The sequence below is a fragment of the Oncorhynchus masou genome, chromosome 9 (genome assembly GCF_036934945.1).
Source record: "Oncorhynchus masou masou isolate Uvic2021 chromosome 9, UVic_Omas_1.1, whole genome shotgun sequence".
Classification (NCBI taxonomy): Eukaryota; Metazoa; Chordata; class Actinopteri; order Salmoniformes; family Salmonidae; genus Oncorhynchus; species Oncorhynchus masou.
Window position 1 is genome coordinate 76278186 of NC_088220.1, and position 13733 is coordinate 76291918.

At 43.7% G+C, this 13733-nt stretch overlaps 1 protein-coding gene across 2 annotated transcripts; it reads left to right on the top strand.

Annotated features, from left to right (window-relative positions):
• The first annotated feature begins 8009 nt into the window (after positions 1–8009).
• LOC135546635 (major histocompatibility complex class I-related gene protein-like) lies at positions 8010–11076 on the top strand. Of its 2 annotated transcripts, none has more exons than XM_064975224.1 (6): positions 8010–8121; positions 8332–8589; positions 8798–9070; positions 10090–10374; positions 10465–10572; positions 10678–11076. In XM_064975224.1, exons 1-6 carry the CDS (start codon positions 8076–8078, stop codon positions 10692–10694), a joined length of 987 nt encoding a protein of 328 aa, XP_064831296.1. In that variant the 5' UTR covers positions 8010–8075; the 3' UTR covers positions 10695–11076. The 2 variants fall into 2 exon arrangements, with proteins under 2 accessions (XP_064831296.1, XP_064831297.1); XM_064975225.1 differs by having other exon boundaries at positions 10185–10374.
• The last annotated feature ends 2657 nt before the right edge of the window (positions 11077–13733 follow it).

The window sequence follows — 13733 nt, forward strand, 5'->3', positions numbered from 1 at the left end:
AGTTCCTACCGCTTCCACTGGATGTCACCAGTCTTTAGAAATTGGTTGAGGTTTTTCCTTTGTGTAATGAATAAGTAGCACTGTTCAAAACGAGGGTCACTTCAAGTGTACTGTTAGATAGAGGCGCGTAACCAGAAAGCTAGCTGCAGTTTGTTTTTCTCCTGTTTTGAACACAGATCATCCCGTCTTCAATTTGATCTATTATTTACATATAAAATACCTAAAGTTGGATTACAAGTAGTTTGAAATGTTTTGGCAAAGTTTACAGGTAACTTTTGAGATATTTTGTAGTCACGTTGCAAGTGTTTTTCTGGATCAAACGCACCAAATAAATTGACATTTTGGATATATATCGACAGAATTAATCGAACAAAAGGACCATTTGTGATGTTTATGGGACATATTGGAGTGCCAACAAAAGAAGCTTGTCAAAGGTAAGGCATGATTTATATTTTTATTACTGCGTTTTGTGTCGCGCCTGCAGGGTTGAAATATGCTTTCTCTCTTTGTTTACGGAGGTGCTACCCTCAGATAGTAGCATTGTTTGCTTTCGCCGAAAAGCCTTTTTGAAATCACACATCTTACATGTGTGATTTCATGAAAGTTTGATTTTTATAGTAACTTATTTGAATTTGGCGCTCTGCATTTTCACTGGCTTTTGGCCAGGCGTCCCACATATCCCAGAGGCGTTCAACAGAAATCTATTTTGACTTGTTTAAAAAAAGTTTAGTGGTAGCTTTTTGGATTTCTTTCTCTGCTGTTGAACGAGTGGATTACTCAAATCGATGGCGCCAACTAAACAGACTTTTGGGGATATAAAGAACGACACTTACAAAACGACACTACATGTTGTAGATGGGACCCTTTGGATGACAAATCAGAGGAAGATTTTCAAAAAGTTGTGAATATTTAATCGCCATTTGTGAATTTTTGAAACCTGTGCCGGTAGAAACATATTTTGATTTTGTCACGTTCTGACCTTTATTCCTTTGTTTTGTCTTTATTTAGTATGGTCAGGGCGTGAGTTGGGGTGGGCAGTCTATGTTAGTTTTTCTATATTTTCTTTTTCTGTGTTTGGCCTGATATGGTTCTCAATCAGAGAGTCTGTCGTTGTCCCTGATTGAGAACCATATTTAGGTAGCCTGTTTTCCTTTGTGTTTTGTGGGTGGTTATTTTCTGTTTAGTGTTGTGTTGCACCTTACAGGACTGTTCATTGGTTGTTTACTGTTTTGTTTTCAGTGTTCATTAAAATATTTAAAATATGAACACTTACCACGCTGCACCTTGGTCCTCCTCTCCTTCCCCAGATGACAAGCGTTACAGATGTGGGGCGCCGTCCTCAAACGATCGCATGGCATGCTGTAAAGCATACTGTAAATCGGACAGTTAGATTAACAAGAATTTAAGCTTTTAACCGACATAAGACACTTGTATATACATAAATGTTTAATATCCATAATTTCTATGATTATTTATTTGAATTATGCGCCCTCCAGTTTCACTGGAAATTGTCCTGCAAGCGGGACACCTAGCCCATTAAGAATAATCCTAGAGTGTCAGCTAGACAGAAATCTCTGGAACATGCTGACATCTTTGTTGACGAGTCTACGATATGTAAAATACGAAACCAGAATGGTGTTCATGGGAGGACACCATGGAAGAAGCCACTGCTGTCCAAAAAAAACATTTCTGCACGTCAGAAGTTCGCAAAAGAGCACCTGGATGTTCCAAAGCGCTTCTGTCAAAATATTCTGTGGACAGATGAAACTAAAGTTGAGTTGTTTGGAAGGAACACAACACTATGTGTGGAAAAAAGGCACAGCACACCAACATCAAAACCTCATCCCAATTGTAAAATATGGTGGAGGGAGCATCATGGTTTGGGGCTGCTTTGCTGCCTCAGCTTGCAATCATCGACGGAAAAATGAATTCCCCCATGTTTATCAAGACATTTTGCAGGAGAATGTAAGGCTGTCTGCCAATTGAAGCTCAACAGAAGTTGGGTGATGCAACAGGACAACGACCCAAAACACAGAAGTACATCAACAGAATGGCTTCAACAGAAGAAATTACACCTTCTGGAGTGGCCCAGTCAGAGTCCTGACCTCAACCCGATTTAAAATGCTGTGGAATGACCTAGAGAGCGGTTCATACCAGACATCCTAAGAATATTGTTGAACTGAAACAGTTTTGTAAAGATGAATGGTTCAAAATGCCCCCTGGCCATTATGAAGGTCTGATCCGCCACTACAGAAAACATTTGGTTGAGATTATTGATGCCAAAGGAGGGTCAACCAGTTATTAAATCCAAGGGATCACATATTTTTACTACCCTACACTGTGAATGTTTACAAGGTGTGTTAAATAAAGACATGAAAATATATAATTGTTTGTGTGTCATTAGTTTAAGCAGACTGTGTTTGTCTATTGTTGTGACTTAGATGAAGTTCAGATCAAATTTTATGACCAATTTATGCAGAAAAGCAGGTAATTACAAAGGGTTCACAATTTTTCTTGCCACTGTATATATATAAATAAATGTATATTTATGTGTATAAACTCAGCAAAAAATAAACGTCCTCTCACTGTCAACTGCGTTTATTTTCAGCAAACTTAACATGTGTAAATATTTGTGTGAACGTAACAAGATTCAACAACTGAGACATAAACTGAACAAGTTCCACAGACATGTGACTAACAGAAATGGAATAACGTGTCCCTGAACAAAGGAGGGTAAAAATCAAAAGTCAGTATCTGGTGTGGCCACCAGCTGCATTAAGTACTGCAGTGCATCTCCTCCTCATGGACTGCACCAGATTTGCCAGTTCTTGCTGTGAGATGTTACCCCACTTTTCCACCAAGTCACCTGCAATTTCCCGGACATTTCTGGGGGGGAATGGCCCTAGCCCTCACCCTCCGATCCAACAGATTCCAGACATGCTCAATGGGATTGAGATCCGGGCTCCTCGCTCACCATGGCAGAACACTGTCATTCCTGTCTTGCAGGAAATCATGCACAGAATGAGCAGTATGGCTGTTGGCATTGTCATGTTGGAGGGTCATGTCAGGATGAACCTGCAGGAAGGGTACCACATGAGGGAGGAGGATGTCTTCCCTGCAAAGCATTGAAATTGCCTGCAATGACAGTAAACTCAGTCCAATGACGCTGTGACACACCGCCCCAGACCATGACGGATCCTCCACCTCCAAATCGATCACGCTCCAGAGTACAGGCATCAGTGTAACACTCATTCCTTCGACGATAAACGCGAATCCGACCATCACCCCTGGTGAGACAAAACCGCGACTTGTCAGTGAAGAGCACTTTTTGCCAGTCCTGTCTGGTCCAGTGACAGTGGGTTTGTGCCCATAGACGACCTAGTTGCCGGTGATGTATGGTGAGGACCTGCCTACAGGACTACAAGCCTGCAGTCCTCATCCCTCTTTGCAGCATGCCTAAGGCACATTCACGCAGATGAGCAGGGACCCTGGGCATCTTTCTTTTAGTGTTTTTCAGAGTCGGTAGAAAAGCCTCTTTCGTTTCCTAAGTTTTCATAACTGTGACCTTAATTGCCTACCGTCTGTAAACTGTTAGTGTCTTAACGACCGTTCCACAGGTGCATGTTCATGAATTGAACAAGCATGGGAAGCAGTGTTTAAAACCTTTACAATGAAGATCTGTAAAGTTATTTGGATTTTTATGAATTACCTTTGAAAGACATGGTCCTGAAAAAAGGAAGTTTATTTTTTGTTGAGTTTACACTACCGTTCAAAGGTTTGGGGTCAAAGCACATTTTTTGTCCATAACATCAAATTGATCAGAAATACAGTGTAGACATTGTTAATGTTGTAAATGAATATTGTTGCTGAAAATAGTTGATTTTTAATGGAATATCTACAGAACAAAGGCACACAGAGGCCCATTATCAGCAACCATCACTCCTGTGTTCCAATGGCACATTGTGTTATGTGGCTTACAGCAGGTCACCAGGGGGAGACTCGTTGAGACCTGGTAGCAGATGGAGTGTTCATCACGAGGCGATGGCTCCATCTGCTGGACGTGCCAGGTCTCGACGGGATCCCCAGCCATGACTAATTGGGGCTGATTGGGAGCTGGTGAGTAATTAAGGGTGGATTGCTCACCAGCTGTGCAAGGCCCATAAAGCTGCCAGAAGGGCAGCACACAGGGGGAACTGGGGGGGGGGAAGTCAGGTGACTTCCATGTAGTTGGCGCATGAGTGAAAACGAGGGAATTTGAGTTTGTGTGCCAAACAGGATAGAACAAGACCCGGAGCCCAGAAGATGGTATCCCGGAGAGGGTCTCATGGGGGATACCTCTCCTTTTCTTTTTTGAACTATTTAAATAAACACCCTTGAAACTGAACAAGTCCTTCTCTGTCCGTGTCTGATCTGGGTAAACGTAGTGACCAAACCCCCTGGTCTGCCACAGTTAGATAATCAAAATGTATCATTTTAAAAGGCTAATTGATCACTAGAAAACCCTTTGGCAATTATGTTAGCGCAGCTGAAAACTGTTGTGCTGATTTTAAGAAGCAAAACAACTGGCCTTCTTTCAACGAGTTGAGTATCTCGAGCATCAGCATTTGTGGGTTTGATTACAGGCTCAAAATGGCCAGAAACAAAAAACTTCCTTCTGAAACTCGTCAGTCTATTCTTGTTCTGAGAAATGAAGGCTATATAATGGTGTGGGGCTGGCTCCTTAGTTCCAGTGAAGATGAGTCTTAACTTATCCTCTCCAGCAGAGGATAAGTTTAAGATTTATCTTCACTGGAATGCTACAGAAAACACTGACATTCTATATGATTCTGTGTTTCCAAATTTGTCGCAACACTTTGGACAAGGCCCTTTCCTGCTTCAGCATGACAATGCCCCCATGCACAAAGCGAGGTCCATACAGAAATGGTTTGTCGAGAACGGTGTGGAAGAACTGCAGAGCCCTGACCTCAACCCCATCAAATACCTTTGGGAGACATTGGAATGCCAACTGCGAGCAAGGCCTAATGCCATGCATGGGCATGAATTTTAAGCCCGAGCCCTACCCATGCAGGCACATTCAGGGCCTACCTGAAATCAGAAATAACTTTTGACTAAAATACAGTATATACACATGAAATGTGTAGTGAATAGTGTTCCATTATTAAAGTGACTAGTGTTCCATTATTAAAGTGACCAGTGATTCCATGTCTATGTATATAGGGCTGCAGCCTCTAAGGTGCAGGGTTAAGTAACCAGGTGGTAGCCGGGTAGTGATGGCTATTTAAGTCTGATGGCCTTGAGATAGAAGCTGGTTTTCAGTTTCTCTGTCCCAGCTTGTACCTGTACTGACCTCGCCTTCTGGATGGTTGCTGGGTGAACAGGCTGTGGCTTGGGTGGTTGATGTCTTTGATGCATTGGGCAGACCTCACCACCCTCTGGATAGCCTTGCAGTCGCAGGCAGTGATACAGCCCGACAGGATGCTCTCAATTGTGCATCTGTAAAAGTTTGTGAGGGTCTTAGCCAAATTTCTTCTGCCTCCTGGGGTTGAAGAGGCTCTGTTGCGCCTTCCTCACCACACTGTCTGTGTGGGTTGACCATTTCAGATTGCCAGTGATGTGTACGCAGTGGAACATAAAGCTTTTCACCCTCTCCACTGGTCCTGTCGATGTGGATAGGGGCGTCCATGACCAGCTCCTTCGTTTTGTTGACGTTGAAGATGTTATTTTCCTGGCACCACTCTGCCAGGGCCCTCACCTCTTCTCTGTAGGCTGTCTCGTCATTGTTGGTAATCAGGCCTACTACTGTTGTGTAGTTTGCAAACTTGATGATTGAGTTAGAGGCATGCAGGACCACGTGGTCATGGGTCAACAGGGAGTACAGGAGGGGGCTGAGCACGCATTTTTGTGGGGCCCCTGTGTTGTGAATCAGTGAAGTGGAGGTGTTGTTTCCTACCTTCACCACCTGGGTGCGGCCGTCAGGAAGTCCAGAACCCTGTTGCACAGAGCGAGGTTCAAAAAAACCGGATGTGGCTTGGCAGCCTAGTCTCTCCAAACCATAGAGTTAGTTAGAGCGCTCATTATGGATATAACCAGTGATATTTCGCTGCGTGTTAAACAGTACAGTAAGTAAACATTTCACTGTAAGTCTACACCTGTTGTTTACAAAGCATGTGACAATTAAATGACATGTTTTAATTTGAGTAGTTTCTCATTGCATGGGGCGATGTGTCTAATTTGTCATGATAGTGGCACAGTGGGTCAACGGCTGAACCCCGGCATTGCTGCTTGCAGCTATATTAATTTAGCTGTGTGTGTTCATCTCCACATCCTTAGAGTAAGGGAAGACGTATAAGAGTTGTGGAACAGGGAGAGTAAGGGAAGACGTACAAGAGTTGTGGAACAGGGAGAGTAAGGGAAGACGTATAAGAGTTGTGGAACAGGGAGAGTAAGGGAAGACGTATAAGAGTTGTGGAACAGGGAGAGTAAGGGAAGATGTATAAGAGTTGTGGAACAGGGAGAGTAAGGGAAGACGTACAAGAGTTGTGGAACAGGGAGAGAAAGGAAAGCCGTATAAGAGTTGTGGAACAGGGAGAGTAAGGGAAGACGTATAAGAGTTGTGGAACAGGGAGAGTAAGGGAAGATGTATAAGAGTTGTGGAACAGGGAGAGTAAGGGAAGATGTATAAGAGTTGTGGAACAGGGAGAGTAAGGGAAGGGAGAGTTGTGGAACAGGGAGAGTAAGGGGGAAGAGTTGTGGAACAGGGAGATAAGGAAAGAGTTGTGGAACAGGGAGAGTATAAAGTTGTGGAAAGAGAGTAAGGGAAGATGTAAGAGTTGTGGAACAGGGAGAGTAAGGGAAGAGTATAAGAGTTGTGGAACAGGGAGAGTGTATAAGAGTTGTGGAACAGGGAGAGTAAGGGAAGAGTTGTGTATAAGAGTTGTCAGGGAACAGGGAGAGTAAAGGGAAGATGTATAAGAGTTGTGGAACAGGGAGAGTAAGGGAAGACAGGGAGAGTAGGGAAGACGAGTTGTGGAACAGGGAGAGTAAGGGAAGATCTATAAGAGTTGTGGAACAGGGAGAGTAAGGGAAGACGTATAAGATCCAGGAAAAGGTGGGGTCAGGGAAGACGTATAAGAGTTGTGGAACAGGGAGAGTAAGGGAAGATGTATAAGAGTTGTGGAACAGGGAGAGTAAGGGAAGACGTATAAGAGTTGTGGAACAGGGAGAGTAAGGGAAGACGTATAAGAGTTGTGGAACAGGGAGAGTAAGGGAAGATGTATAAGAGTTGTTATCTATAAGAGTTGTGGAACAGGGAGAGTAAAGGGAAGACGTATAAGAGTTGTAAGGAACAGGGAGAGTAAGGGAAGATGTATAAGATGTGGAACAGGGAGAGAGGGAAGATGTATAAGAGTTGTGGAACAGGAAAAGAAGTGTATAAGAGTTGTGGAACAGGGAGAGTAAGGGGGAAGAACAGGGAGAGTATAAGAGTTGTGGAACAGGGAGAGTAAGGGAAGACATATAAGAGTTGTGGAACAGGGAGAGTAAGGGAAGATGTATAAGAGTTGTGGAACAGGGAGAGTAAGGGAAGACGTATAAGATCCAGGAAAAGGTGGGGTCAGGGAGGTCCTCGGGCCGAGAGAGAAGGGAGGAAAGTGTAGTCACAAGGCTGAGACAGGGACACATAAGGCTCAATAGTACATTGAAAGTAGTGGGGAAACATCCGACTGGGGGGTGTGATCATTGTCAGGAGGAGATGGAGACAGTGGAACATGTTCCATTTCAGTGCCAGAAATATGGGAGAGAAATGAAGCGATTTGTTATTAGATCTGAGGGGTAATGGGGTTGAAGAGCCAGGAGTATTTAATGATGTATATCGTTTCCTTAGGGAGACGAGTTTCCTTAGGGAGACGAGATTATTGGGTAGGACTTAGACCTTCCCCTCTGGTCCACACTCCAGTCCAGTTGGTGGCGGTAATACACCTAAAATCCACAGAAGAAGAAGAAGAACACATGTTATTTCACTTTCACTTTCACTTCTGTGTTCATGAATACACCAACGAGAACATGTTATTGCAAATATGATAACCACAATTTTAATTTTATTCATGCAGTTTTCCATCGTAGGTGAGTTCATTATTTGAATTGTGTTTTTGGCATTCTTGTCTCACCAAGTTGTGTCATAGTATAACAAACTGAATGCAGTTTTACTTTGTATACATTTTTTAAAGGCTTCAATAGGCTAAACCCAGCAAACACAACCCCTACACAATATTGTCTTGACGTTGTCTATTGAAATAGGCTACAGAAACGATAACTTGAAGTGTTGTCTTCCAGCCCCTCATTCTCTTCATCGCCATTGCATCGCAACCCAAGGGACCTTGTATCCGAAAAATATCCAGTTGGTAATGATAGATGATGTCATTGTCTATTACTACAACAGCAGTGCTGAACAAGAGGCCGTAGTGCCAGAATGGTTGAACCACCCTGAGGGAATTGAATTTTGGCAGGAGGTTCATCGAAATCTGAAATTTAATCGATATGTAATGGATACTGCTGTGAGAGTAACAAGTGAACATTACAATCATTCACATGGTAAGACAAAATATGTGTGCCGAGACAGTGCAACAGAGCTGAAGGCCTTAAGGAGAATTGCATGGCTATACAGAGGTTCAATAACCCAAAAACATATTTTCTTAGTTGCAGCCATTAGCCTACCTTTGTGAGCTGATACTTTTAACCAGCAGTCTATATTTGAAGTAAATGGTGCTGATTTATTATGGTCATTTTATGTGTCATACAGATCACTTTTACCAAGCTCACGGACGCTGTGGATGGAAGTCAGACGGAACCACAGAGGCCTTTATGAGCCATGCATATGACGGCAAGGACTTTGTCAGCTTCGATGTATCGACCAGAACATGGACAGCTGCAGTTTCCCATGCTGTTTTTTACAAAAGAAAAAGGGAAACAGATTTAGAAGATCTTGTTAGGCTGGTCATTCATTACGAATCTGGATGCATCCGTTGGCTGAAGAAACTGTTAGAGTTTAGCGTTACAGTTCGAGAACCCAAAGGTAACAACACACCTTTATTAACCGGTACATTTTGTAAAACCTCGACGAGGTATTGCACTTACCATACCTATGTTCTCCTTTCCATTAAACAAAATCATTGCCCCAGAGCACAAGCTATACAGTGCCTTCGGAAAGTATTCATACCCCTTGACTTTTTCCACACTTTGTTTACGTTACAGCCTTATACTAAAATGGATGAATAAAAAATAAATCCTCAGCAATCTACACACAATACCCCACAATGACAATGCGAAAACAGGTTTTTAGAAATTGCTGCAAATGTGTTAAAAAAACCTAAAACAGAAATAACTTATTTACATAAGTATTCAGACCCTTTGCTATGAGACTCAAAATTGAGCGCTCTGTAGCAGGTTCTCAGACTGGGGCAACGGTTCATCTTTCAACAGGACAACGACCCTAAGCACACAGCCAAGACAATGCAGGAGTGGCTTCGGGACATGTCTTTCAATGTTCTTGAGTGGCCCAGCCAGAGCCCAGATCGAACATCTCTGGAGAGACCTGAAAATAGCTGTGCAGCAACAGTCCCCATCCAACCTGACAAAGCTTGAGCGGATCTGGAGAGAATAATAAGAGAAACTCCCCATATACAGGTGTGCCAAGCTTGTGGCGTCATAGCCAAGAAGACTCAAGGCTGTAATCGCTGCCAAAGGTGCTTCAACAAATTACTGAGTAAAGGGTCTGAATACTTATGTAAATGTGATTCAGTTTCTTTTATTATTAGCAAAAACTTCTGAAAATCTGTTTTTGCTTTGTCATTGTGGGGTATTGTGCGTAGGTTTGATGAGGGGAAAAAACAATTTAATACATTTTAGAATAAGGTTGTAACATAACAAAATGTGCAAAAAGTCAAGGGGTCTGAATACTTTCCGAAGGCACTGTATATGTTCTTCGAGATGTGACATTTTGTAGTTAACAAACAACACATGTCTGTAATGTCAAGATGTCACTTGCATTGGAAAGGCAGACCAAATGTGTTCATCAAAAATGTTCCTCTTAAGTCCCTGCGGTGAGTCTGTTTGAAAGACCGCCTCATGGCAACTCCGAGGTGGAGGTCACATGTCATGTGACAGGGTTCTACCCTCGGGCGGTGCAGGTGGAGTGGCTGGGGGCAGAGGGGCTTCCCATGGTAGACGGGGTGAACAGTGGGGAGGTGCTGTCCAACGGAGACGGGTCATACCAGCTGAGGAAGAGCCTGACTGTCCCACAGGAAGCCCAGGACACCCAGAGCTACAGCTGCCTGGTGCTCCACAGCAGTATAGCTGGGAACATCACAGTAACCTGGGGTAAGGTACATTTCCCAATATAATTTACAATTGAATCAGCTGAAGATATACTACAGCATGTAATATGTTCATATGTACGTCTTTTTCTAGCGCCAAAGAAGAACCTGGCCAATGTGCTCATGGCTATAGTCATCATTGTATCTGTAGTCTTGATACTCACTGTCCTATTCAAGTATTTAGTATGGAGGAGAGCAGTAGGTAAGAGTCAATCTTAATTGTTATTTCTGATCAGAGTAAAGTAAACAAGAGCTTAATGACCCCTAACACACATTGTAAAGATTTTTCCCTTTCCTGTTTATTCAGCACAAAACCCAGAGTAAGAGGATGACCAACGATGAATGAGAAAAGTCTGTATGCATTTGATGCTCTATGCAACCCTAAAGTAATTTACAAAATGTTAGACTTGCTGCTTTTGTTGTTGATGCTCTCTATACAACCTGAAAGTCATTTACATAATGTTAGAATTGCTGCTTTTGTTGTTGTGGTTGATGCTCTATACAACCTTAAAGTCATTTATAAATGTTAAAGTTGCTGCTTTTTTTCTTGTGGTTGATGCTCTATACAACCCTAAAGTCATTTATAAATGTTAAAATTGCTGCTTTTGTTGTGGTTGATGTTACATTTTTTTTTTGTCCTGTTCTTATTTTACGAGCTGAAAGATGTAATCTAAACAACAAATAAACATTTGAGTATATCATTGAAGGAGTGGCTAACATCAGGAAGTAACTCAATGGAGAAGGAGATATATTTCAACTGTCTTGTTTTTCCTTCTGTGAAGTGTGTTTTGACTGTTAAATGTACTTGAAATACGTTGTGATTTGATTTTAACATGGTTCGGACTGAAGGAACTACATTCATGGAAAATTCAAGTAAAAAAAAACACATAATTTATTTAAATACAATTTAAAAAACACAACTTAACTAATCATTGTCTGTTTTCCAGTGTAGGATTTCCAGATACAGTGTGTTTTGAAGTGAGGAATTGAAGTCTAAAGTATTCTTCAAGTGGCCCATAAAAACAGAAGCCTTTTGGTTACAGAACATCTTAAAGCTTATTTGACATAGAGTGGCTTCTCTACAGCCCTGTTTAACACTCCACTCCTCTCCCACATACCCCTCTGCTGGCTGGAGGTCAGATGGCAGCGCCGCACATTGCCAGTCCCGTCTCGCAGCAGGGGGAGGCGTACCTCACCTACAGGGCAAATCCACCTGTCCACTGGGCCACGTTCAGAGGAGGGTTACCTAGAACCAGCCTGGGTCTCAGTTCAGCATGGCCATTCTCCCCTGTGCTAGGCTTGTCTGCTCCCTGTCTCTCTGGTTGTGGTTGGGGGTGGGCTGGTTCTCCTCTAGGTCTGTGCCCTGGTAGTCTCCTCTCTGTCCCCTGGGGGGGTCTGTGGGGCCGTGGAGCAGGGTAAGAACGCCCTGACCCAGGGAGAGCTGGAGGGAAGCCAGGCCCGAGAGACAGCCAGAGAGACAGTCCATCTGGCCTGGACAGGTGTGCTCTACTCACATGGTGGAGCAAGATGGGGTGGACATTTCAGGATCCTGGGGGAGAAGGGGGCAGGATGTGATACCAGGGATACTACACAGGAAATGATGACATATAGAGGGATGGGCAAGGTGATTAGTATGTGTACATTAAATAAACTGAAGAAAGGAGTTTTGCCTGTAACACACTTTCGGCACAGGGGTTTGGCCCTGACCCTAACCCTGACCCCTAACCCCCTGGCCCGGTCGTGCCCTCTCCCCTCACCTGGGTCATAGAAGGGCCCCAGCAAGAAGGTGCCAGACTGCTCGGGGGTGTTGGCGCGGGTCTGGATAATGAAGTGGGCACAGAGGCGAGCAGTAGTGATCCATAACAAACACCAGCGCTGGAGGCTGCTCCACACTGAACAGTCTGCCCTCAGGAGAGTACAGCCAACAGAAGGAAACATTCTGCCCTCAGGAGAGTACAGCCAACAGAAGGAAACAGTCTGCCCTCAGGATAGTACAGCCAACAGAAGGAAACAGTCTGCCCTCGGGAGAGTACAGCCAACAGAAGGAAACAGTCTGCCCTCAGGAGAGCACAGCCAACAGAAGGAAACAGTCTGCCCTCAGGATAGTACAGCCAACAGAAGGAAACAGTCTGCCCTCAGGAGAGTACAGCCAACAGAGAAACAGTCTGTACAGCCAACAGAAGGAAACAGTCTGCCCTCAGGATAGTACAGCCAACAGAAGGAGTCTGCCCTCAGGAGAGTACAGCCAACAGAAGGAAACAGTCTGCCCTCAGGAGAGTACAGCCAACAGAAGGAAACAGTCTGCCCTCAGGAGAGCACAGCCAACAAAAGGAAACAGTCTGCCTCTCAGGAGGAAACAGTCTGTACAGCCAACAGAAGGAAACAGTCTGCCCCAGGATAGTCAGAAGGAGAGCGGGAGAGTACAGCAACAGAAGGAAACAGTCTGCCCTAAGGATAGTACAGCCAACAAAAGGAAACAGTCTGCCCTCAGGAGAGTACAGCCAACAGAAGGAAACAGTCTGCCCTCAGGATAGTACAGCCAACAGAAGGAAACAGTCTGCCCTCGGGATAGTACAGCCAACAAAAGGAAACAGTCTGCCCTCAGGAGAGTACAGCCAACAGAAGGAAACAGTCTGCCCTCAGGAGAGTACAGCCAACAGAAGGAAACAGTCTGCCCTTGGGAGAGTACAGCCAACAGAAGGAAACAGTCTACCCTCGGGAGAGTACAGCCAACAGAATAAAACATTGTGACAACTGGTTTCAACCCATTATGTGATAAGTACTGTATTTGTACCATGTTCAGTGTATCAGCACAAATGTATATTGGATTGTCTATAGATCAAATTCAAATGTAATAATCATATCAAATTGCATTTAAAAAAAAGTGCATTTAACATCATATTGAATGCTACATAAACCCCCCGAGGAAGGTAGTGTAGTGCACACTGTCTCGGAGGTCTCCGAGCACAGTAAGGGTTGCCGTGGTATTGAGGCAGACAGCCTCCACATGGAGGTAGTGATGGGGGGAAAATAGTGGGGAGGTGCTGTCCTTATTGATATCCCCCTTGAATCCCTGGTGGCGACTGCTGTCCAGTACACCCCCTGTGACTACACTTCCCTGAGACACAGCATTTATAAAGATTTATTTGGATTATTAAAAGATAAGGTTATTATAAAGAGTAACAGAGAATTTCTCAAATGGATACCACACTCATGTTGAAGCTTGCAGACGTTTGAACATAGGCCTACCATATTTCTGGGGTTTTGAAAGATTACAAATAACTTAATCAATATATCTGACTCAGATGTTAGTTCTACAATCTACACAAGGATGAATCTAGCTAGGCCTCCGTACCCTGTGGT